Source organism: Leopardus geoffroyi, chromosome C2, assembly GCF_018350155.1.
Source record: "Leopardus geoffroyi isolate Oge1 chromosome C2, O.geoffroyi_Oge1_pat1.0, whole genome shotgun sequence".
Classification (NCBI taxonomy): Eukaryota; Metazoa; Chordata; class Mammalia; order Carnivora; family Felidae; genus Leopardus; species Leopardus geoffroyi.
In genome coordinates this window covers 117,904,225-117,927,268 of record NC_059333.1, presented here as the reverse complement: position 1 = coordinate 117,927,268, position 23,044 = coordinate 117,904,225, and the positions used below count along the sequence as shown (strand labels likewise).

Sequence of the window (23,044 nt, the reverse complement as noted above, 5' to 3'; positions counted from 1 at the left end):
CACTGGACTAGAACTTCGCAGATTTAGATTCTATGTCCAGCGCTACCACTCATTAGCTGACTGTGGTGCCTCTGGCGAACTCATTTAGTGTCCTGGCTCCTTCTTTTCCTCTTCCATTAAAGATGAATATGTAGAATATGGTATGGGGGTTGACCAGATAAAATGTAAGTCTTTTTCAAGTCTACGAATGTATGTATCATGTATAAATAGATAAAATTATACAAAATAATTCCCTTTCTTACTTTTTTGAAAGGGTAAAAGAAGACAGTCTTTTCACTTTGAACCACTAAGAAATGACCAATATAAATAAAGAACAAGATATTGGGTAATGCAAATTTCCACCTGCTGAACACTAACAAAATTATACATACTTTCCAGAGGCTCAAAATGCTGAAGGACGTGAATGGTGTCCAGCTGTTGGGATAGAACAAAGCAATTAGGAAAAAATAATCACAGAATTAAATCAATGTTAGAAAAGGAACTGATGAGATGGGTATGAAAAGGTTATCAATTGATACCAAAATATCTTTTCAGCATTGAATGGAATAAAAAAAAAAAATTAGTGAAAGTAGCCTGTCTGCACCTGTTCCGCAGAGGAACACAGGAAAACCAGTGTTCTCCAGTTCTATGTTAAAAGACAAACAGTTGCCTGGTATATCAGAAAATCATTTTCCTGCTGCAGTCACAGCATCCAGAAGAAGCTGTGTGGACGTAGATTGTTTCTAGCTCAGTCCCAACTCACTGGTCTTATCGACACGTCATTCACAGACTGGAATTGCTGGGGAAGTTCAAGACAGTTTAATGTGGACCAACCACACAGTAGGCTATTTTCTCAGCGGCTTACAGAAAGCAACTCAGCCAGCGACCTCACACAGGAGTATCTAGTTTTATCTTATTTTCACAGGTACCTCTGGAAGATGTTCACACCCTGACTTCCAATCATTTGAGCTACTAATGCCAGGGTCTTCACTAGGTGCACGCTTTAATTAAAGGAGAGGGTCCACAAGGGCTGGAAGCATGTGATTAGGATTAGGGCAAAGGGGAGGAAACATTCTGGGATGGGATCTCTTGAAAAGGGAGCTGGGAAAACAACTAGATAAACTTCTACCTTAATATCACTTAGGAATCACCCTAAAGTCAGACAGTTTGTTGGGCTCATTACCTGATAGAGTTAAGAATATTCTAGCAGAAAAGAAGAAACTTCTTTGAGGACAGAGTAATCACATCTATATAATTTTATTTTTAATTTTTAAACGTTTATTTATTTTTGAGAGAGAGAGAGAGAGAGAGAGAGAGAGAGAGCGTGTGTGTGTGTGCACGAGTGAGCTGGGGAAGGGAAGAGAGAGGGAGACAGAGGATCCGAAGCATTTTCAATGTAGAGCCCAATGCAGGGCTTGAACTCACTGTGAGATCATGACCTGAGCCAAAGTTGGGACACTTGACTGAGCCACCCAGACCCCCCTCTATATAATTTTAGATATATAGATCATTCCTAATCCCTGAGACCAGAATATCGCCTGAAATGTCATATTTCACCGAATATTAATTGAATACAATGGCTAATAAAAGTATACGTGAATGTGGTAATAAAGAAAGTTAAAAATAACCAGACATAAATGTTTTGTGGTGTTTAACTGATTACAGAGGGTATGGAAAGGATACAACTCTTCCTTCATTAAAAAATTTTTCTGATATAAAAACACAATCCAGTGAGGGGGTGTAAACACATCTTATAAAATACCAAAAGTGGTCACTAAGATGGTTTATAGTTCCTTTAAAAATCCAGAATTAAAAGTCAAAATACTGTTGATAAAAAGCATCCACTGCTGAGTACAATATTCTAAAGAAATAATGCCTGTTAATATAAAAGAAGTTTGTCCAGAAGACACTATGGCTGTTAAGGAGCAGTTCTCTAACAAATTGGTGGAGTCACTGGCCACACCAACCCTCTAGAAAGAATATAATCCTGCTACTTTGGATGCTCCAGAGTATTGAGAGTCCCGATAATGATTCATGGAATCTGCACAGGAGACTGCAAAAAGGATAGGATAAGGAAAATGATAAAGCAATGAAGGGCTGTTTGCATACAAAGTGTTTCCACTAATAACATCCACACAGCTACCACCTGTTGGATGGACCCTGTGTGCCAAAAATAATAAGCACAGTATAAAGCTTTCCTTCTTAAAAATTCTCCTAACAAACCAATAAGGTATGTATTGCTAGTACTATTTTATTGATGATGAAATTCAAGCACCAACAGGTTATAGAAGTTATTGAAGGCTGCAGAGTGAGGAGGAACGACAGCTAGAATTTAAAACCAGGTTGGTCTGTCTCTAAACCTGTTTTGTTTCCTTTCTCACTTATTTTTTTTTAATTCAAAACAAACCTGAAGAAACAGAATTCATAAAATGTGTTAACTTCTGTCAGAATAGAAGAAATTAAGAAACTGTTTTTTAATATTTAGATGAACAAAATTAAAGTTATACATTTAAAAAAGAGAAATGACTGCAGATCTTGGATTTCTAAGGACAATTTCTATACTTATCATCTAGTATAAAAAAGGAACTTTTAAAACGTGATTAACTATAAAGCATTTTTTAAGCTTCTGAAATAATGTAGGGGTTTACTCTACCACTGTACTTGAATGACTGGTGCTGCAGTTTGTCAATATTTTGCCAAAACAAAAACTGAATAAAATTTTTGGCTCATGTGAAGTCTCAGTTTTTGTGATCCAACTGTTTTGACTTTGAAATATCAACACTATAACACTGTACCTATGGTTCTCAATGCACAGGATTCAGAAGGTCCCTGTAAATATATAAAATGGAAAAGAGAAACACATCAACTCCAAGGAGTATTTGGTTGGTTACGTGGGGAGACATGTGTTGAACTGGCAAGCCCCTTGCTTATAAAGTATTTCATAATGTCTTTATTTACTTATTTATTTTTAATTTGCATCCAAGTTAGTTAGCACATAGTGTATTAATGATTTCAGAAGTAGATTCCAGGGATTCATCCCCTACATATAACACCCAGTTCTCATCCCAACAAGTGTCTTCCTTAATGCCCCCTCCCCATTTAGCGCATCTTTCCACCCACAGCCCCTCCAGCAACCCTGTTTGTTCTCTGTGTTTAAGAGTCTCTTCTGTTTTGTTCCCCTCCCTCTTTATGTATTATTTTTGCTTCCCTTCCCTTATGTTCATCTTTTTTGTATCTTAAATTCCACATATGAGTGAAGTTATATGATATGTCTTTTTTTTTAAGTTTATTTATTTATTTTTGAGAGAGAGACAGAGAGAGAGTGCACAAGTGAGGGAAGGGCAGAGAGAGACAGACAGAGAGAGAGAATCCCAAGCAGGTTCCGCATTGTCAGTGCAGAACCTGATGTGGGGCTCGAACCCATGTACCAGGAGACCATGACCTGAGTTGAGATCAAGAGTCAGATGCTTAACAGATTGAGCGGCCAGGCGCCCTTCCTTTTTCTAAAATCAAACATGATTCAATAGGTTCTAAGTTATTTCCAATACTAGCTTTATCTTATTTTCACTAAGCAATATTTTTGAGTTTCTGACATGTGGTTTTAAAAACACCATTTGGAACACTGATTTGACGTACTGCCCCAGTTTCTGATCTGGATACCCTGGTGCCTCCAGAATGTGCATAGAGGTGGAAAATAAGAATTCACTGTGTTGTGGGAAGAGATCCTCTGGAACTTGGCCTGAAGCAAAACCCTTGGTAGGTTTCCTCTTTTGATTTACATTTTATGTTTGGAGGGTGGCAGGGAGTGGCTAATGACAATCAGGGGTTATGAGAAAAAAGGATGGGCAGAGACCCCCAGTGATTCACTCACGGTCTGTTCTGTTCTCTTTGATGTTGTTTTTCCTGGTGTTAACTCTTCACTTCTATGCAAATGAGAATTGGCATCTTTGATAGTTTTTCCTCTAGTCCTGTTTTTGAAACCGCCTTCAACAGGACACCTTGCAAATCTTAAAATTCAACATACATCCTTCAGAAAACCATGCTGATCCCACCAAATACATTCCTGTATTCCTCATTTCCCCTTCATATTTCTGAAATGAGTACCACAACTCCCATGGTCTCACAAACTGGACCTCTGTCATCACTGACCTGTCACTTTCATCTACTCTATTTAGCTTTGTATCTCTTCTTGTCGGATCCCCAATCATACTTCATAAGATCATCATTTGGATTTGTGAGGACTACCTGGGTTAAGTATTCCAGACCAGGAGGACAGTTTGGTATAGGAGGAGGCCCTGGCATCCATGTTACTGAAACAGGCTGATTTGACATATGGTATTTGCCAGGCTGGTACCGGATAGGATGGGCACCACCAGCTGGCTGGTACGAGAAGAAGGTACCGGGCTGCTGTGGGCTGTTGTATCCCATAGGCAAGCCTCCTGCGTAGCCTGCAGGTGCAGGGACAGCCGGTCCAGGGGGTCCTGTATCCAAAAACAAATGGAAGTGTTATACACTATTAACACTATAACACAGCAGAAGTTAGAATGGCCTTTTCCATAACAAAGACAGGTATCCCACAACATCTACTTAAGAATAAAACATGACCCATTTTCTGAATGTGTACCATGTACCAACAATGTACTCAGGGGCTTCACATATTACCTCATTTAATCTTCTTAAACCTTAGAAGACAATTATGCTACACAAAGGTACAGAAACAAGATCTGAAACACCAAGTAATGTGTTGGCCTCTCTCTGTATTAGGTTCCTCCTTTGGAGATATCAATAATATACCTACTTCATTAGGTTATAGTGGGCTTAGCCCAAGACCTAGCACATAACTGGCACTGTACACTGATGTTATTAAGGTCATTGAGATAGTAACTCAAAGGAGTGCTTTTAATGATGGCTCTATCATTCCAGAACAGTTGCATCACCCCACAAAGAAAATCTATACCCATTAGCAGTCATTCCCTATCTTCTGCCCCAGCCCGCGGAAACCACTGTCACTACAGATTTGCCTAATCTGGACATGTCATATAAATGAAATAATGTAACATATAGCCTGTGTGTCAGGTCTCCTTCACTTCCCATAATGTTATCAAGGTTCAAGTGACCATGTGGTAGCATGGACTAGTACTTGATTCCTTTTATCGCCGAGTAATATTCCGTTGCATGGACATAGCACATTTTATGTATCCATTAATCAGCCAATGGACATTTGGGTCATTTCTACTTTTTGGCTTTTGTAAATAACGCTGCTGTGAAATTAGTGTACAAGTTTTGGTGTGAACCTAAGTTTTTAGTTCTTGAGTATACACCTAGGAGTGAAACTAGCCTTAACTTTCAGAAGAAACGGCCACGCTGTTTTCCAAAGTGAAAATTCACTGGTTAATACTCCTACTGCTGAACTCATTTATTAGTGCTAATTGTGTGTGCGTGTGTACGTGTATGTGTGTATTCCTTATGATTTTCTATATATAAGATCATGTCATCTGCAAACAGAAATAGGTTTGCTTCTTCCTTTCCAATGTGCATGACTTTTATTACTTTTCCTTGCCAAACTGTCCTGGCTAAAACCTCCACACAATGTTGAATAGAAGTGGCATGAAGAGATATCGTCTTGCTCTTGACCTTAGGAGAAACACTTTCAGCTTTTGCTATTAAGCATGATGTTAAGCTGTGGGTTTTTCATAGATGACTTTTATTAGGTTGAGGAAGTTCCCTCCTATCCCTAGTTTGTTGAGTGTTTTTTATCATGCGGGATGTTTCATTTTGTCAAATGTTTTTTCTCTATCTACCGATATGACCATATGATTTTTGTAGTAATATTCCATTAATATGGTACATACACGGACTGATTTTCATATGACAAACCAACTTTATCTCATATTTGGGATAAACTGCACTTGGCCATGGTAATAATTCCTACCACATATTGTTAGATTTGGTTACTACATTGTTAGTATTTTGTGGAGCATTTTTACATCTATATTTATAAGGAATATTAGTCTATGGTTTTCTGTAGTCTTCTTCTGATTTTGCTAATAGGGCAATACTGGCCTCACAGAATGAATTGGGAAGTGTTCACTGCTCTGTTTCTTGTAAAGGACTGGTATTAAAATCTTCATTAAGCATTTGGTAGAATTCACTAACGAAGGTGTCCAGGCCTAGGCTTTGTCAGAATTTTTTTTTAAATATTTATTTTGAGAGAGAGAGACAGAGTGTACATGCGTGCACATGTGCAAGGGGGAGGAGGGGCACAGAGAGCAGGAGAGAGAGAGAGTCCCAAGCAGGCTCCACACTGTCAGCAGAGAGCCCTACGTGGGGCTTGAACTCATGAACAGTAAGATCATGACCTGAGCTGTGATCAAGAGTCTGTTACTTAACTGACAGAGCCACCCAGGCACCCCATCAGAAATTTTTAAATGACTAATTCAATCTCTTTACTTGCTATATAGCTCCATTCAGGTTTTCTATTTCTTCTTGGAGCCACTTTCAGTTGTTCGTATATTTCTAGGAATCTATTTCTTCAGGTTTTCTAGTTTGTTGGTATACAATTGTTCACAGTATTCTTTTACAATACATTTACATTTTTGTAAGCTTTTTAGTAATGTCTCCATTTTCATTCTTGATTTTAATATTTTGAATCTATGTTTTTTCTTGGTCAGTCTGGCTTAAGATTTCTATTTGTTGATATTTTCAAAGATCCAACTTTTGGTTTTGTCCATGTGGCCCACTGCTTTTCTTTTTCACTATTTTATTTACCTCTACTTTAAATTCTATTATTACCTCCTACTTAAGGTTTGGCTTCTTTCTAAGGTGGAAAGTTGGGTTGGTGATTTGAGATCTTTTTTTAAAAAAAAGTTTTCTAATGTTTATTTATTTTTGAAAGAGAAAGAGATAAAGTATGAGTGGGTGAGGGGCAGAGAGAGAGGGAGACACAGAATCTGAAGCAGGATCCAGGCTCTGAGCTGTCAGCACAGAGCCTGATGCAGGGCTGGAACTCATGAACTGTGAAATCATGACCTGAGCCAAAGTTGAACGCTTAACCAAGTGAGCCACCTAGGTGCCCCTCCTCCTTTTTAATGTAGATGTTGATAGCTACAAATTTCTAAGCTGTTTTAGTTATATCCCATAAGCTTTGGTATATTGTGGTTTCATTTATCTCAAAGTATCTTCCAATTTCTCCTGTGATTTTTTTTTTTTTGCTCTTGGTTATTTAAGGGTGTGTCAATTTCCTCAGATTTCCCAAATTTCCTTCTATTTTTATTGATTACTAACTTTAGTCCATTGTGAAATCTATATGATTTCAGTTGTTTTAAATTTATTGGGATTTGTTTTATGGCTTAATCAGTAGCTCTATCCTAGAGAATGTCCTATGTGCACTTGAGAAGAATGTATATTCTATTGCTGTTGGGTAGACAGTTCTATATATGTCTATGTTTAGTTCGCTTTATAATATTGTTTACAGCCTCCAGTTCCTTTCATCTGCTGCTTAGTTGTTCTATCCATGACTGTAAGTGGGGTACTGCAGTCTCCAACTGGTATTTATTGAATTGTCTATTTTGCCATTTAATTATGTCAATTTTTGCTTCATATATTCTGGAGCTCTGTTTTTAGATGTATACAATCGTTATGTCTTCTTGATGGACTGACACTTCTGTTATAAAATGTTCTTAAACTCTATTAACAATTATTGCCTTAAGGTATATTTTCTCTTATGTAGGTATAGCTATTTCATTAATTCTTAACAACTGAGAAACATTGTTTTAATACAGCATTTTACAATCTGTACATACATTACTGGGCTGTAAAATCAATTTAATGATTCACAATTGCAATTTTTAAAATAAGATTTACTACATTAGAATAAAGTAAAAAAGAAAAAAATCAAACTGTATTGCCTGTATGCTGTATACTCACTGAACTGAGTACTGCTTGAAATGTTATATATAGCGTATATATAATAAATATTATATAAATATTGTTACATATATACATATACGTGTGTGTATATTTATTTATATATATATATTTATATATTTATATATTTACATATATATTTATATATATTTACTGTGGGTCATAGTAGGTTGTCATCCAGAATGCTTGAGGGGGCACTTGGATGATTCAGTCAGTACAGCATAGGACTCTTGATCTTGGGGTTGTGAGTTTGAGCCCCACATTGGGTGTAGACATTACTTTAAAAAGAAAGAAAAGAAATTAAAAAAAAAGAATGTTCGAAAGCCAGTGATTTAAAGACCCTTTTGTTTAACCAATGTAAAGAAAGAAAAGATTCTATTCTAGAATGGAAAAAATGGAGACAACGTTACAAAACTATGATGCATAGAAGTTTGTTTTCACCATGGTTAGAAATAGTTTTGTGGATACTCTCCTCAAAGGCAAAAAACAAATCTTATCTAAATATAGGTTAAACTAAGTGTCTCTCTGAAAATTGCTATTTATTAAATTACTGCTTATAATGTGCATATATGCATGTATCTGTGTTTTCTTATACATGTGCTCAAAAATTACTAGATGTTGGTACAAAAGACAGCAAGGAGTGTTAGAAGGCAGGATTCACCTTATGTCTAAGTAAGTATGCTAAAGGGAACAAGATGAAGATAGTTAAGCTTGGGCTGTGATGTTGAAGCCCCACTGATGGTGTCCTATTTCCCAAAGTAACCCAGGCGTTGGGCACTGTGGGTCTACAGACTGGGGAATCGGTATCTTTTTGTTATCAAAAAGCAATGCCACACAGCTGTGTAGGGCAGGGACTGATATTTCCTGAAAAATGGAAACAGTCCCTTAGTAGCTGTTCTTTGAAAAGGTCACTCTTACAGAATTAAAAGATTTGAAAGATCAGGTTAAGGTGGAGAGTACTCTCTCTCAGAGAGCCCAGAGAACCAGGTACTGAACACCATGCACCCTAGGAAGGAACTCCTGTTAGAGGAAACTATGTTTACTATTTATATAAGAGGGAGAATAGTTAATACTTACTGAGCTTTATTATGTTCCAGGCACTGTTCTAACTACTTGACATCACCCTTCTATGGTAGGGACTATCATGATCCTGAATTTACAGAGGAAGAAATTGAGGCATAAGGAGGTTAAGTAACTTCCTAAAGAATCAATGGTGTCAATATGTGACAGAGTCAGAATTAAAACTCAAGCATTCTGACTGCAGATGCCCCCTTAATTAAAATACTCCCTTTAGATCAAAGGCTAGGTAGAGGCTGGGAACATCCAAAACAGGACTCTATGGATGGCCTTGGCACTATAGACTGGAAGAGCTGTTTTTTTTAGGCCTTAAGTTTTGTACACACACACACACACACACACACACACACACACACACACACACACACACCCCTCCTGTGGGATGTCATGGTACAGGAAAAAACAGCTTAGCTAGCAGAAAGCTGGCTTCAGAAAGAGTGAGAGGTGACCAGCATAGAGGCAAAGCTGTGGTCTGGGGTCTGCCAATGCTGACGAGACCAACCACCACCAGGAAGGGACACTCCCCCAAACTTCCAGAAGTTGTCTGGGATGAGAAATAAAGAAAGATGACACTTTTTGAGCAAGGCAAATTGGACAGAGCATCAGATTCTGGTGAGTTGGGAATTAAAGGGGAGAGTGGCTTCTGAAGCTCATGAAGTCTGGGACATTTTGGTTACTCACAAAAACCCCACTCATGAGCATCATGAATTGTAGAACTATTTCTTCCAATACTCACTGAGAACAAGGCTATGAAATAAATCAAGCATTCCTTTATTTGGGAAACATGCCACAAGCCCATTTCAAGGACGTGCTGCTGTGCCTGCTGCTAGAAACAGAAAGAGGTAGAAAGACACATCTGTCTTCAAGGACGTTCAGTTCTGTGTTAAATACACAGATTAAAAAATAAAAAGTGAATGGTTATCATGAAGCAAGTAACTTGTGCGATCAGACGTGGATTCACAGTGTGCGAAGAGATTATAGAGGAGCAGTGCCTAGCCTAGGCAGAGGAGGTACCCTGTGGGGCTAGTGCTGACAGGTTAGACCCAGCCGGCACCTCCACAATGGGCAAAGGTTTTATGCAGGGAGTAGGTGTGAAATGAACAGCTGCACAGGGGAAACCCATAATTGCAGGGGGGGCAAGGTTATGTATGGAGACTGAGCAGACAAGGCTAGAAAGGAAGGAGGGAGTGATGATTATGAAGGATCTATATGCTGTTCAAAGAACCTAAACCGTACGCCAATAAAAGAGAAAGTGAAGTGATCAGACTTACACTTGGACCCTTTGTGGATGAGGTTAGGTTAGGCAGGAGGTGCCTGCTGTGGGAGGGCCGAAAGAAGGCAATGTAGGAAGTCTAATAAGCAACAATGAATGGACAGTCCCATCTCAGTAACAGACTGGATATGAGGAAAGATTCTCACATTCTGACATGGGTCCCTGTGGCCTCCAGAAGAGAGAAAGAATACAGGGAATGTGTTCCAGAGCAAGACGCCCAAGCTTTATTGCAGATCACTTAGCTTGAGATCTGGGGTCCTTCCAGGGGAAGTGGTCTACAGGCAGGTGGAAATGCAAGTTCAGACCACAGGAGACTGATATGGGTGGGGGCTAAGGGAGGCTTAAAGTCAAAGGAATTAAGGGCATTAAAGACAAATACTTTATAGTAGTTCAAGTTCCTTCATGTTAATTACAGGGATCTAATTTGCATCTGTCATCATAGATTAAGTACATAATTCAGCCACTAGGTGGCGATCACAATGAATTTTTGTTACTATATTTCATAACTGAAAATTCAGTTGTATACGCTACTAGATAATGTTTTTCAATTTATCTAGTCATTTGATTTAAATGACATATCCTACTCTCTTGCTAATTTTTTTTTTTGATACAGAGGAAAAGACACTTTCTCAGATGAGCAGAACATGGTTACAATCAATGTTTCTTAAAAATGGTAGAGGGATGCCTGGGTGGCTCAGTCAGTTAAGCGTCCGACTTTTGGTTTCAGCTCAAGTCATGGTCTCACAGTTTGTGGATTCCAGCCCCACATCAGGCTCTGAGCTGACAATGCAGAGTCTGTTTGGGATTTTCTCTCTCCCTTTCTCTCTCTGCCTCTCCCCTGCTCAAGCTCTCTCAAAGATAGATTATGTAGATCATGTTGACAGTCACTGAAGTAAATTTAGAGAAATGGTCAGATATAGCATGATTATAATTTAGAACTGTCAACATTGTGGACTTAGGAGTTGAGCTAGTAATGAGGGGTTATATTGGACCAGATCTACACAACATGCATATTTATGAGGGAAAGGGGAAAAGGAAACCCTGCTGTTTTCAGAAAACATCTCAAGGTTTAACTGAGCTCCATGGATCTTGTGTCTAGAGCCAAAACAACATTTTTACCATGATCCTGTGGGTACTGAAGTTTCTTCTCCTCTCTCACAGACTAACTCAATGGTTTCCACCTCTAAATATACACTTAAATATATATTTAGAGAAATATTGCAGGGTGCCTGGGTGGCTCTGTCGGTTAAGTGTCCTACTTCGTCTCAGGTCATGATCTCACAGTCTGTGAGTTCGAGCCCCTCATCGGGCTCCCTGCTGACAGCTCAGAGCCTAGGGCCTGCTTCAGATTCTGTGTCTCTCTCTCTCTCTCTGCCTCTCCCCTTCTCTCTCTTTCTCAAAAATAAAGATTTAAAAAAATTTAAAAAAAGAAATACTGCTACACTTCATCATTTTCTAAGTCATTAAAATGTATTTATGTAGAATCCTATTTCCTTCCTTACTTCAAAAGTAAGTGTATTTCTAATTTGAAATATTTTACACATTGCCCAATTACTTTCTTTTTTAAAGTTTATTTATTTTTGAGACAGACTGATAGAGTGCAAGCAGGGGAGGGAGAGAGGGAGAGAGAGAGAGAGAGAGAGAGAGAGAGAGAGAGAGAGAATCCCAAGCAGGCCCCATGCTGTTAGCACAGAGCCTGGTGCACAGCTCGAACTCACAAACCACGAGATCAAGACCTGACCTGAAACCAGTTAGTTTGATGCTTAACCAAATGAGCCACCCAGGTGCCCCACTTTCTAAAAAGACTATAATAACTCAAATTTCTACTAACATTATGAGCATCCATTTCATTGAGTCACCAACAAGTAAATTCAGACTTCTAAAGATATTAGTATAACTCCTTAGCACCCAAGGCCATTTACCTCCATTTCTCTTGCATTTGTCCCATGCATGTCTCATACTGGACCTTCATAACCTCATGCTTTTGTACAGATAGTTCTTTTTTTTTTTTTTTTTTTAATTTACATCCAAGTTAGTTAGCTTAGTTAGCATAAATACAATAATGTTTTCAGGAGTAGATTCCAGTGATTCATCCCCTATGTATAACACCCAGTGCTCATCCCAACAAGTGTCTTCCTTAATGTCTCTTGCCCATTTAGCCCACCCCCCCCATAGCCCCTCCAGCAACCCTGTTTGTTCTCTGTATTTAAGAGTCTCTTATGTTTTTGTCCCCCGCCCTGTTTTTATATTATTTTTGCTTCCCTTCCCTTATGTTCATCTGTTTTGTATCTTAAAGTCCTCATATGAGTGAAGTCATATATTTGTTTTCCTCTGACTTATTTCACTTAGCATAATACCCTCCAGTTCCATCCACGTAGTTGCCAATGGCAAGATTTAATTCTTTTTGATTGCCGAGTAATACTCCATTGTATATATACACCACATCTTCTTTATCCATTCATCCGTCAATGGACATTTGGGCTCTTTCCATACTTTGGCTACTGTTGATAGTGCTGCTATAAACACAGGGGTGCATGTGTCCCTTCAAAACAGCACACCTGTATCCCTGGGATACATACCTAGTAGTGCAATTGCTGGGTCGTAGGATAGTTCTATTTTTACCTTTTTGAGGAACCTCCATACTGTTTTCCAGAGTGGCTGCACCAGTCCGCATTCCCACCAGCAGTGCAAAAGAGATCCCCTTTCTCCACATCCTTGCCAACATCTATAATTGCCTGAGTTGTTCGTGTTAGCCATTCTGATAGGTGTGAGGTGGTATCTCCTTGTGGTTTTGATTTGTATTTCCCTGATGATGAGTGATGTGGAGCATTTTTTCATGTGCCTGTTAGCCATGTACAGATAATTCTTTCTGCCAGACATGGTTCCTTCCTCCTTTTCTTTGAGTGAGAAACTCCTCAGCAAGCCAGAAAAATTTGACTTCCTCAGTTAGGTCTTCCCTCAAATCCTTGTTAGAGCCAGTTACTGTCATCTTGGCCCTACAACATCTTCATGTTTTCATAACGGAGCAAAGAGAATGCCATCAGGATTTGTACAACCTCCTTCCTCAGTAGCCTACAAATATATTCTAATTGACATCTGGTAAACTACTTGGCACCCTGGAAGCTTCCAATACTTATTTACTGAATCACTCAATTAATTACTCTTAAAAGCAATCTTAACTATTATCATTTTCTGGAGAGGTGAAAAGAACCTTTCTGAATATTTAACTCACCTGGTACAAAATGGGAATTATAGTCAGGAGGTGCATCAGGCCTTTGATCAGGAGACTTTATCTGATTGTCCTTCTCATCTGCAGGTTGCTCAGGGGCTGTGGGGACCACACCTTGGGAAAGGGAGAGGGGACATGATTTACAATGGAAGTGATAATGTAATAACAATATATTCATTTTTTCTTATCCATGAATCTAACTATGAAACACACTACTATATTTTAAAGACACATGATTCTTTATGTATATTAGCTTTTAACCTCTTAATATGTATTGATGAATTTTCAGGCTGACTATAGATTAAAAAAAAAAAACTAAGCGATTATTCACATTGTGCTATGATCAAAGCAACACACTTTTACGTTAGTGGTCTGGCTGACTTCATGCTGATTCCCACCTACTTGAACTCCTTGCACATTTGCAAAAACTGTTTTCCCCACTGTATGTTATGGAGAACACAGTCATATATAGAGTGAATCTTATTTTTTCCCTAACCTCTTTTGGAAAATGACTGTGTTTAAATAAATTCAAAACATAACATGATAAATACGTAATGGCTTACAATGCAGTGGTACCACACAAAACTCATTTAGAGGTGGTTTAATCTACCTCTCCAGTAAAAGCAACCTTGCTTGCTGTAAATACTGCAAGGGAGGAACTGAACTCACTTTCCATGACGCTATCTTGTCCTCTTGTTGCAATCAGAGAAATGTCTCCTTGTATTCCCTACGAGGAAAAATTCTGAATCTCTTCACCAACTGACTTTTATTGCAAGAAAAGCCCAAGTCCCATAAATGTGGTGTTTCTTGCCGTCTGTCATCTCCTGCATTGCTGGGAAATGCAGGCCTGCTTTTGAGCCCTCCTCTATGCGGGCAGACTGTCACCACAGGTTAATTAAGATTATACCCCTCTTTGCAGACTTACTTTCTTACTTTTGTTTCCTTTACTTTATTTTCCCCACATATTTGAGAGATCTTTCAGTACATACGTGCCCACATAACTCCCTTTTAATCCTTTTCTGCCAAAGGTAGACAGAAATGTTCACATGTATAAATGAACATATACATGTTTTCTCCAAATGCTAAAAATAAATAAATAAATAAACCTCAAAAGAAAATAAACTCCAATTTTTTAGGAAAAAAATCACACAATTCACATTTGAAAATAAAGCATATTAAAATTTATTCATAAAAATTTACCTGACATTTTGAAGAATTCCAATTAGTCCTGAAAAATAAAACATTTTTTTAAGTTTATTTATTTTGAGAGAGAGAGAGAGAGAGAGAGAGAGAGGATGAGCAGGGGAGAGGCAGAGAGAAGGGGACAGAGGATCTGAAGCAGGCTGTGAAGCAGGCTCGGTGCTGACAGCAGACAGCCCAAAGTGGGGCTCAAACTCACGAACTGTGAGATCAAGACCTGAGCCAAAGTTGGACGTTTAACCGACTGAGCCAACCCAGGCACCCCCAAAATAAAACATTTTAATACTTTAAGATATATGTATGGTTACTATTACGACTTAGTGATACATGTAAAGATCTGTAATTTTTTTAGCTGTCAGTTAGCTTTCATTCATTCCTTCATCAATTCAACAAATACTTAGTGAGCACCTATTATGTATCAGGCACTATTATGGATGTTGAAAATATAGCAGTATGAAACTAATATAACACTGTATGTGAACTATACTGGAATTAAAATAGAGGAAAATAAAGAAAGTATAGCGGCAAACCCGATGGGCACTCCTGAAGCTTATATTCTAGTGGAGTGAGACCTAAAAACATGTCAAATACATAAGTTTAAATTTAGATACAGATAGTAAATTTAAATTTACTTTTAGATAGTCACATAATTTACATTTGAGATAAATCATAATAATGTGTTCACAAAAGACCTATATACCTGGCTGACATTTTTGAAGAGTTCTAATGAGTACTAAAAATAAAATGTTTTAAAGCTCTAATATATTTACACCAACTTATATATACATTATTACTTAGTAATACAAGTAACAGGTTTTGTGGGGTTTTTTTAAGTTTATTTATTTAATTTGAGAGAGCACACACATGTGAGCAAGCGAGGGAGGGGCAGAGAGAGTCCCAAGCAGACTTTATGCTCAATGTGCAGCTTGATGCAGGTCTCAGTCTCACAACCGTGAGATCATCAGATACTTAACCAAATGAGCCACCCGGATGCTCCATTTTGTGATTTTTGCCTACAAAAATTACATTTTGTAATTTGAATTACATTTGTAATTCATTTGTATTTTTCAATTACAAATTCAATTACATTTGTAATTGCGTTTGTAAAGTGAATTACATTTCACTAAGTTTTGTATTAATTCAACAAATATTTACTGAGCACCTATTGTGTACGCACTACTATAGATGTTGAAAATACAGTAATAAACCAGAGAAACAGTTGCCCATCATGCCGGAGATCCTATTAGTGCCATGAGATTAAAAACACCTTAACAAATATTTCAGATTAAACTGAGGTAGTACAATTATAAAGAAACAAAGTAAACAGTTCAGGAAAAACATGGATGGCAGTCCCAGGAGGTTCAGGGAAAGCCTCTCCCAGGAGGTAACTTTGAGCTATTTGAACTACAAAAGGCGGCATTACACTAAAAATGTAGGAAGAGAGTTGTAGGACAACAGGAAATATGTGCAAAGGCCCTGAGGTGGCACTGAGTTCGGAATACTCAAGGGTGACAAAGAGGTCAGGTATGACTGGGACACAAGGAATGAGGAGAACGGAGGGAAGAGATGGAGACAAGCCTGATCACACCTGAAGGCTGAGGCAAAACATTTGCGATCTGCTGTAACTGCAGCTGGGAAATCTTCAGAGGACTTTTATCAGTGGAGTGATGAGATCTGATGACACCTTATCTTGAGGGGGCAAGAGTGGCAGTACGCAGTGAAGACGGGATGGCAGCAGTAATCCAGGTGAGCCCGATGCTGGCTTAGACAGGCAGGTAACACTGGAGAGGGTGAAATGTGGTCAGAAGCAGAAACTGCAGGAGTTTCTGATGCACTAAGAGGAGTCAAGATTGGGTGTCAGTGTTCAGGCCAGGGTACCTGAGTTGGTGACCCATTGGTGCCATTAACTGAACTAGAGAGGAAGATGGTAGGGAAAATGGCGGGGACTGGGGAGGGTAGGAATCAAAAGTTCAGGGGCGCCTGGGTGGCTCAGTCGGTTGAGCGTGCGACTTCGGCTCAGGTCATGACCTCATGCTCGTGAGTTCCAGCCCCGTGTTGGGCTCTGTGCTGACAGCTTGGAGCCTAGAGCCTGCTTCAGATTCTGTGTCTCCCTCTCTCTACCCCTCCTCCGCTCATGCTCTGTCTCAAAAATAAATAAACATCAAAAAAAATTTTTTTTTTAGTTCAAACTAGACATGTTTTAAGAGACCAAAATAAGCTTATTTCATTTAAATAAACAGTAGATATATGTAAACATTATGAGAATAACTCAAGAGAAATAAACCAGAAGTTGAGATGGGATTTGAAACAAGGGGTGGGCCGGGGCGCCTGGGTGGCGCAGTCGGTTAAGCGTCCGACTTCGGCCAGGTCACGATCTCGCGGTCCGTGAGTTCGAGCCCCGCGTCGGGCTCTGGGCTGATGGCTCAGAGCCTGGAGCCTGTTTCCGATTCTGTGTCTCCCTCTCTCTCTGCCCCTCCCCCGTTCATGCTCTGTCTCTCTCTGTCCCAAAGATAAATAAACGTTGAAAAAAAAAAAAAAAAAAAGAAACAAGGGGTGGGGAGAGATTTCAGGAATTCATCCAAGATAATAAAAAAAAATAGTTATTATCAGGGAAAGGAATTTTAAGATATTTGAGTTCTGGATGGTAACAATTAACAAGGAGAACATCAACAAAGGCTATTATTTACTGAATGCTTATCTAATGTCAGACAACAGGTTGAGCACTTTCCATATATTATTTTTAATCATATTATCTCGCTCATAAATGGTCAACCCTGGTAAAATCAAGTACTTCTTAATTCAAAGTTTCTTTTGGATTTTCTTTCCAACGTTTCGACCTATTCATTAGATCACAAAATGTGGTCATTTGTGTAGTTCAAACTGAGTAGCAAGTCATCAATGCAGAGTAGGTATGTCGAAGAAACATCAGATCACCATATAAGACAGTAGTCAATATGGATACTGAGTCGACTCACTGAATACCACCATGGCATAAGCCAGTGTGTAGATTTCCAGCTCACGTGACTGTCTTGCCAAGCATGGGTCAAATACCATCAACCTTGTACCATTTCCACTCACATCTGGAACTTCAGCTAGTTGTACAAAGTCCTAAGTGTCTTAAAGGCTAAAAAAGTATTCTGGGGCACATCAAAAAGCCAGACCCAATTGCAGACCAACCAAGGAGGACACGGAATGGATCCTATACCTTCAGTGATGGTAACTTCTGGGATTTAGAAAATGACCACACCTTTCTGGAATCTTAAATTCTGGACACTCCTAGGAATATACCCTCAAGTGACTCTTATACATTTACAGAGAAGGTATATACAAAAATGTTGACAACACTGTTCATATTAAAATAAATTCAAAACATCCCTAATGTCCATCAATGGTACATTGAATAAATAAATTCTGCTACATTCATATGATACAAGAGCCTACTGTAGTGAAAACAAACTATAGCCATACAAATCAAGAGAGATGAATCTCAACACTACTACGACACTAACCAAAAAAAAAAAAAAAAAAAAAAGGCCACTGGAGAACACATATATATCATTTAAGAATGTTCAACAGTGGAAAAATGAAACACAATATTTTTTCTCTGATACATATATGGGGGAAACTTTAAGGAAATGTTAAGGAATACACAAAATTCAGGAAAATGGTTTCATATGGAGATCCGGTGTGGGGCAAGTGCTCAGTAGTGGCCTACAGGGGCTTGATATTCCTCCTAATCTAGTTCTAACAGGGTGGTGGAAACAGGAGTGATGGGTTCTCACTAGTCTCTAGAAGGTACATATTTGTTTAAATAGGCATATGTCCGACACGATTTCACAATAAAAAAGAACTATTTGACAGTTATATGTGGGAATAACCTTCTAACTAAACATATGCTTTTCCTTTCTACCTTAATCCTGGGAACTGTACACCATGAAGAAACAGTGATGGAGACAAATTAGAACAGATTATTAAGTGCCTTGATGAAAAGGAGTAAATTATCCATCCATCCATCCATCCAAACTATCTATAGTGGCAAACGGTAGAATGCAAAAGCAGAAAATTTTAACAACTGCTGAATTTAAGTCAAGATAGAGATTTGAATATTTTTTATGTTCAAGATAAAAAGTTGAAAGAAGAAACACAGAATTCTGGACCCCAAACATGAAGCAGTACCTATGGGGTCCAGGTCGGGAAATCTGTACTTTTAATACAGCCCCAAGGGATCCTTGTGTTCAGGCTTGTTTGAGGCGGATCTTGCGCAAAGAAAAATAATAGCTCTCAACCATGCCAGGCAGAACTTAGAATTCAAATCTGATTTAAGTGATTGAGTAGCAACTTGAAAAAAAAATCTTTAAATTTTAAAAAATGTATTAAAATCTTTTACAAAGCAACAAACATCAAAATCAAATGTATGTACATACTACCTCACAAGCTGCAGGTGTTCATAGAATTCGTTTACCTCTCCTCTCCTTTGAGATGCTCATTTCTTTTCCTTTTTCACCCCAAATTCTCTTCCCGCTGTTATAAAATTTTATTATATGGCTTTATCCAGAATGTTACATAAGGCAGGATAATTTCCAGTTGGTACGAGCATGAATGTTGTAACTTAATCCTCCCTTAACATTCAATGGATTGTTTTCAGATTTCCCAATCACCGAGCAAGGACAAAAAGTGCCATAGGTTGACAGGAGGCTGAGTTTTGGCTTTACATCAGATGGAATTCAGATTAAAAAACTGAACTGTCTCCATAACAAGTCAGCGTGACGTGGTCCCAAGAGTTATGAATTCCAAAGGTCTTTTGCATTTTCAGGGCTTAGGCTGCATACGGGGGAATCTAAGCCAACTGGCACGTAATAAAGAAGGAAAGGAGACGTGGGCTGGATAGGACGAGGTGGTTTGCTGTTTTGCAAGGCAGCCCTGATAGCGTAAATGGAATCCTACAGCAAGAGAGCATTTACATGGGTTCCTCTTGCTGTGTAGAACATTGCAGCTGTGCTGTATCTTGCTCGTCAGTTCCACCTTTGTGAACAGTGACATACTAGGAAAGCTCAATGAAACCACAAGCTCCAGAGCCATAACATGGTTATTGGAAACTTCAATCATAAAACTGAGAATAATGAGAATAATGGTCAGCTTTTTACAGTTGAATGTTTACTGGAATCTGTCCTGGCGTCTTGGCAAGGGAGCCTCTGGACATGTGATAATCTTGCAATTTTCTAGGCAGAAGTCTTGGAAATTTGCTAATGCAGACTAAGACCTCGGGCTCTGCCCGTTTCCAGTGCCTTCAACCATGAGAGGAGAGAAGAGCAAAGCAGGAGGTCACTGTCTGTGCAATTCCTCTGTTTCTTCCTGGAAGGGCAGGAAAAACAGCTAGTTCCTGCAAAGTCGTAGTCCATCTACCACAATTGTCCATTTGGGTTTAACATGGAACTTCTAGATGACATGCTTTGTATTCAAGGTAGGAATACTTGAAGGAGAGACTGGTGCACACCAGCACACTTCAGATAGTATGAACAGTGGTTCAGATAGAGACAGATCCCAGGTATCCCTATCGGCTACGTGACTTTGAATGACTACTCTGCTGTTGGGTTATCTGTTGTGTCATGGGTAGCATGGCAGTTGGATCCACCTCCAAGAATGAAATGGTACACTCAGCACTTAAAAGAGTGCCTGGTACATAGCAAATCCTCAACAAACATGTATTATTACTATAATTTCACTAAGTAAAATAAACCAGCTGTGAAGAGACCAAGAATAAGTTTCAGCATTCAAATGTAGTACAAAAAAAGAGCTGTCTGCCATTCAGCCATTTAATATGCATTACTAAGCATCCCTGGTGAAGACTTTATACTGGGTTTCAAGCTGACACCAATAACTCCCCATCTTCTGCCACCAGTGAGTATGGTTCTAGCAGACATGATTTTACGAGCACTGTAATGAGTTTCAAATTGGAAAGGACTAGGAGAAAATGGAGGCATTGCTAGAGGGCTTTTTCTATTTGTAGCTAAATGAAAGACAAATGAGTTAGAGTACATCTTACATGTTCCACAGGATTTGCTTTTACTTTTTAGTAAGGTAGTGACATTAATTATATTATTCAGATGAATGGATTTGTCCAGTAATTGACTTTAAAAATAGAAGACAAAGTTATGTTAAAGACATCTTCTAAAAATTACAATATTCATTACAGCTCCAAGATATAAGTATTGAAGTTATTTTTTTAATTATCCTGCATTATGAAAAACTGAGTATTTTATGTCTATATTAGTGTAATACTTCATGGTATATATTTGAGATAATATATGTGTACGTGGTTAGAAGTAATATTACATTTGATTTATTTGAAAGTCTTGATAAAACTTAAATGTAAATGTTGGTTTTTGGTTTTTTTTTCAAACATTCATAATTTGTAAACCTCTTATTTCACAATAATCCATGCTGGGTAGATATAAAATAATATGCCAATAATCCTAGGAATGTATATATGGTTTGCTTTAAAAAGAAATATCTATTAGGCTTTGATTAATCTCTCACGTATTAACCATTTTTTTTCCATTTCCACAGCAAGTGATGACTACTAACTTTCGGTTGTTACATATAACTTAGTGATATATATGAAAGATTTTGTTTGGCTTTTGACCCAGGATCTGGGAGAAACTTCCAAACCCTTGGGATCTCCTGCATGATAGGAGTGTCTTTTTTTTTTTTTTTTTTTTTTTAATGTTTATTTACTTTTGCGATAGAGAGACAGAGTGCCAGCAGGGGAGGGGCAGAGAAAGGGAGACACAGAATCCGAAGCAGGATCCGGGGTCTTAACTGCCAGCACAGAGCCCGATGCGGGGCTCAAACTCACGGAACTGAGATCATGACCTGAGCCAAAGTCTGACGCCTAACAGGCTGAGCCATCCAGGCACCCTAGGAAATATCTTTATTAATCATGGTAGGCCCTTGGATCACACTCAGGATTATGCTAAGGAGATGTCACTGAATGGGGACTGATCATACCAGAAAGATCACCATGTGATTAAGAGGGTGGTATTTTATTGATCTCATGACCTCTGGGGAGATGGACAGGGCTCTAGATTTAGTTCAATCATTTGCCAATGATTCAAGTAACCATGGCTATGTAATGAAACCCCAATAAAAACTCTAGCCATCGAGGCTTGAGCAAGCTTCTGGTTGGTAAACACAACTGTATGCTGGGAGGGGACGCATTCTGACTCCACAAGAAAGAGGCATGAAAATTTCAATTTGAAACCCTAAAAGACCTCACCCTATGTGTCTCTTCATTTGACTGGTCTTGATTTTTCTGCTTCATAATAAAACCCACATTGTAAATGTAACACTTAGAATTCTGTGAGTCATTATAGTGAATGATCAAACCTGAGGTGCTGAGAACCCCTAAATTTGTAGCCAGTTGTTCAAAAGTGTGGGTGACCTGGGGATCTCTGAACTAACGGGTATCTTATGGGGTGGCAGTTTTATTGGGTATTGTACCTTTATATTCACGCAGTCTCTGTTAACTCTGGGTGGTTAGTTTCAGAACTGACCTATACTTAAAAGAGTTTTTGAAAAGTTGCTAAACTATTACAAATAGAAGCACATATATATATATTTCTGATTACAAAAATAAAACATCATCATTTGTAAAACATCAGTAAGTATAAAGAAATGAACAGAACTCTTAAGGCAACCTTCCAAAAATAACTATTCTTAAAACGTGGGTGAACGTCTTGTGTGTGTATGCATGCATGTATGTCTGTTTCTGTGTGTATGCATGGGAGGGGTTTTATAATAAATATTATTAGAAATACTGTGAACAAATATGTGTTTAAGTAGAAGGTATCAATAAACTACCTTAACTTATTCAAACTATTCAATTTTTATTCACACTTTTCTGGTATTATGACTAATGTTACATGATTTTCATTTGCATAAATATTGGCACAAACTTCTGACTATTCCCTTATAATTAAATAATTTAAGAAGGATGTGTATTCTACAGGTCAATGTTTTTACAACTTAGGAAACATTTTGCCAAGTTATCTTCTTTTTAGCAAGGCTCCTTCAGTTTAAACCCAAATCATGTGAGTGACCATCTCAGTGTTAATAAATATCATTTCCTTTAAATTTTACCAATTTGCTAAGTGAAAAATTTATTTTGTATTACCTGCCATTAAACATAATTCTTAATTCAATAAATTTTAAAAATTATTTGTTTCCTGAATTTCTTGAGAGACAGAGAGAGAGAGGGAGGGAGAGAGAGAATCTTAAGACAGCTCTGCCCTCAGGTGGAGCCTGACACGTGGCTCGATCTCACAACCTTGAGATCACGACCTGAGACAAACTCAAGAGTT

At 38.4% G+C, this 23,044-nt stretch overlaps 1 protein-coding gene across 10 annotated transcripts in view; it reads right to left on the bottom strand.

The window, feature by feature from the left end:
- The window catches only part of PLSCR4 (phospholipid scramblase 4), a 138,767-nt gene that overhangs the window by 8,518 nt on the left and 107,205 nt on the right, over positions 1-23,044 (bottom strand). For 4 of the 10 annotated variants that reach the window (XM_045503370.1, XM_045503367.1, XM_045503369.1 and 1 more), the window contains 5 exons: positions 16,273-16,465; positions 14,685-14,712; positions 13,488-13,598; positions 4,225-4,460; positions 372-414 (listed from right to left, as the gene is read on the bottom strand). In XM_045503370.1, the coding sequence (XP_045359326.1) occupies positions 372-414; positions 4,225-4,460; positions 13,488-13,598; positions 14,685-14,691 (397 nt within the window). In that variant the 5' untranslated portion in view covers positions 14,692-14,712; positions 16,273-16,465. Of the gene's footprint in view, positions 1-371; positions 415-4,224; positions 4,461-13,487; positions 13,599-14,153; positions 14,207-14,684; positions 14,713-16,272; positions 16,719-23,044 lie in introns of those variants that run through there. The other 6 variants (XM_045503373.1, XM_045503374.1, XM_045503372.1 and 3 more) reach the window with 3 other exon arrangements.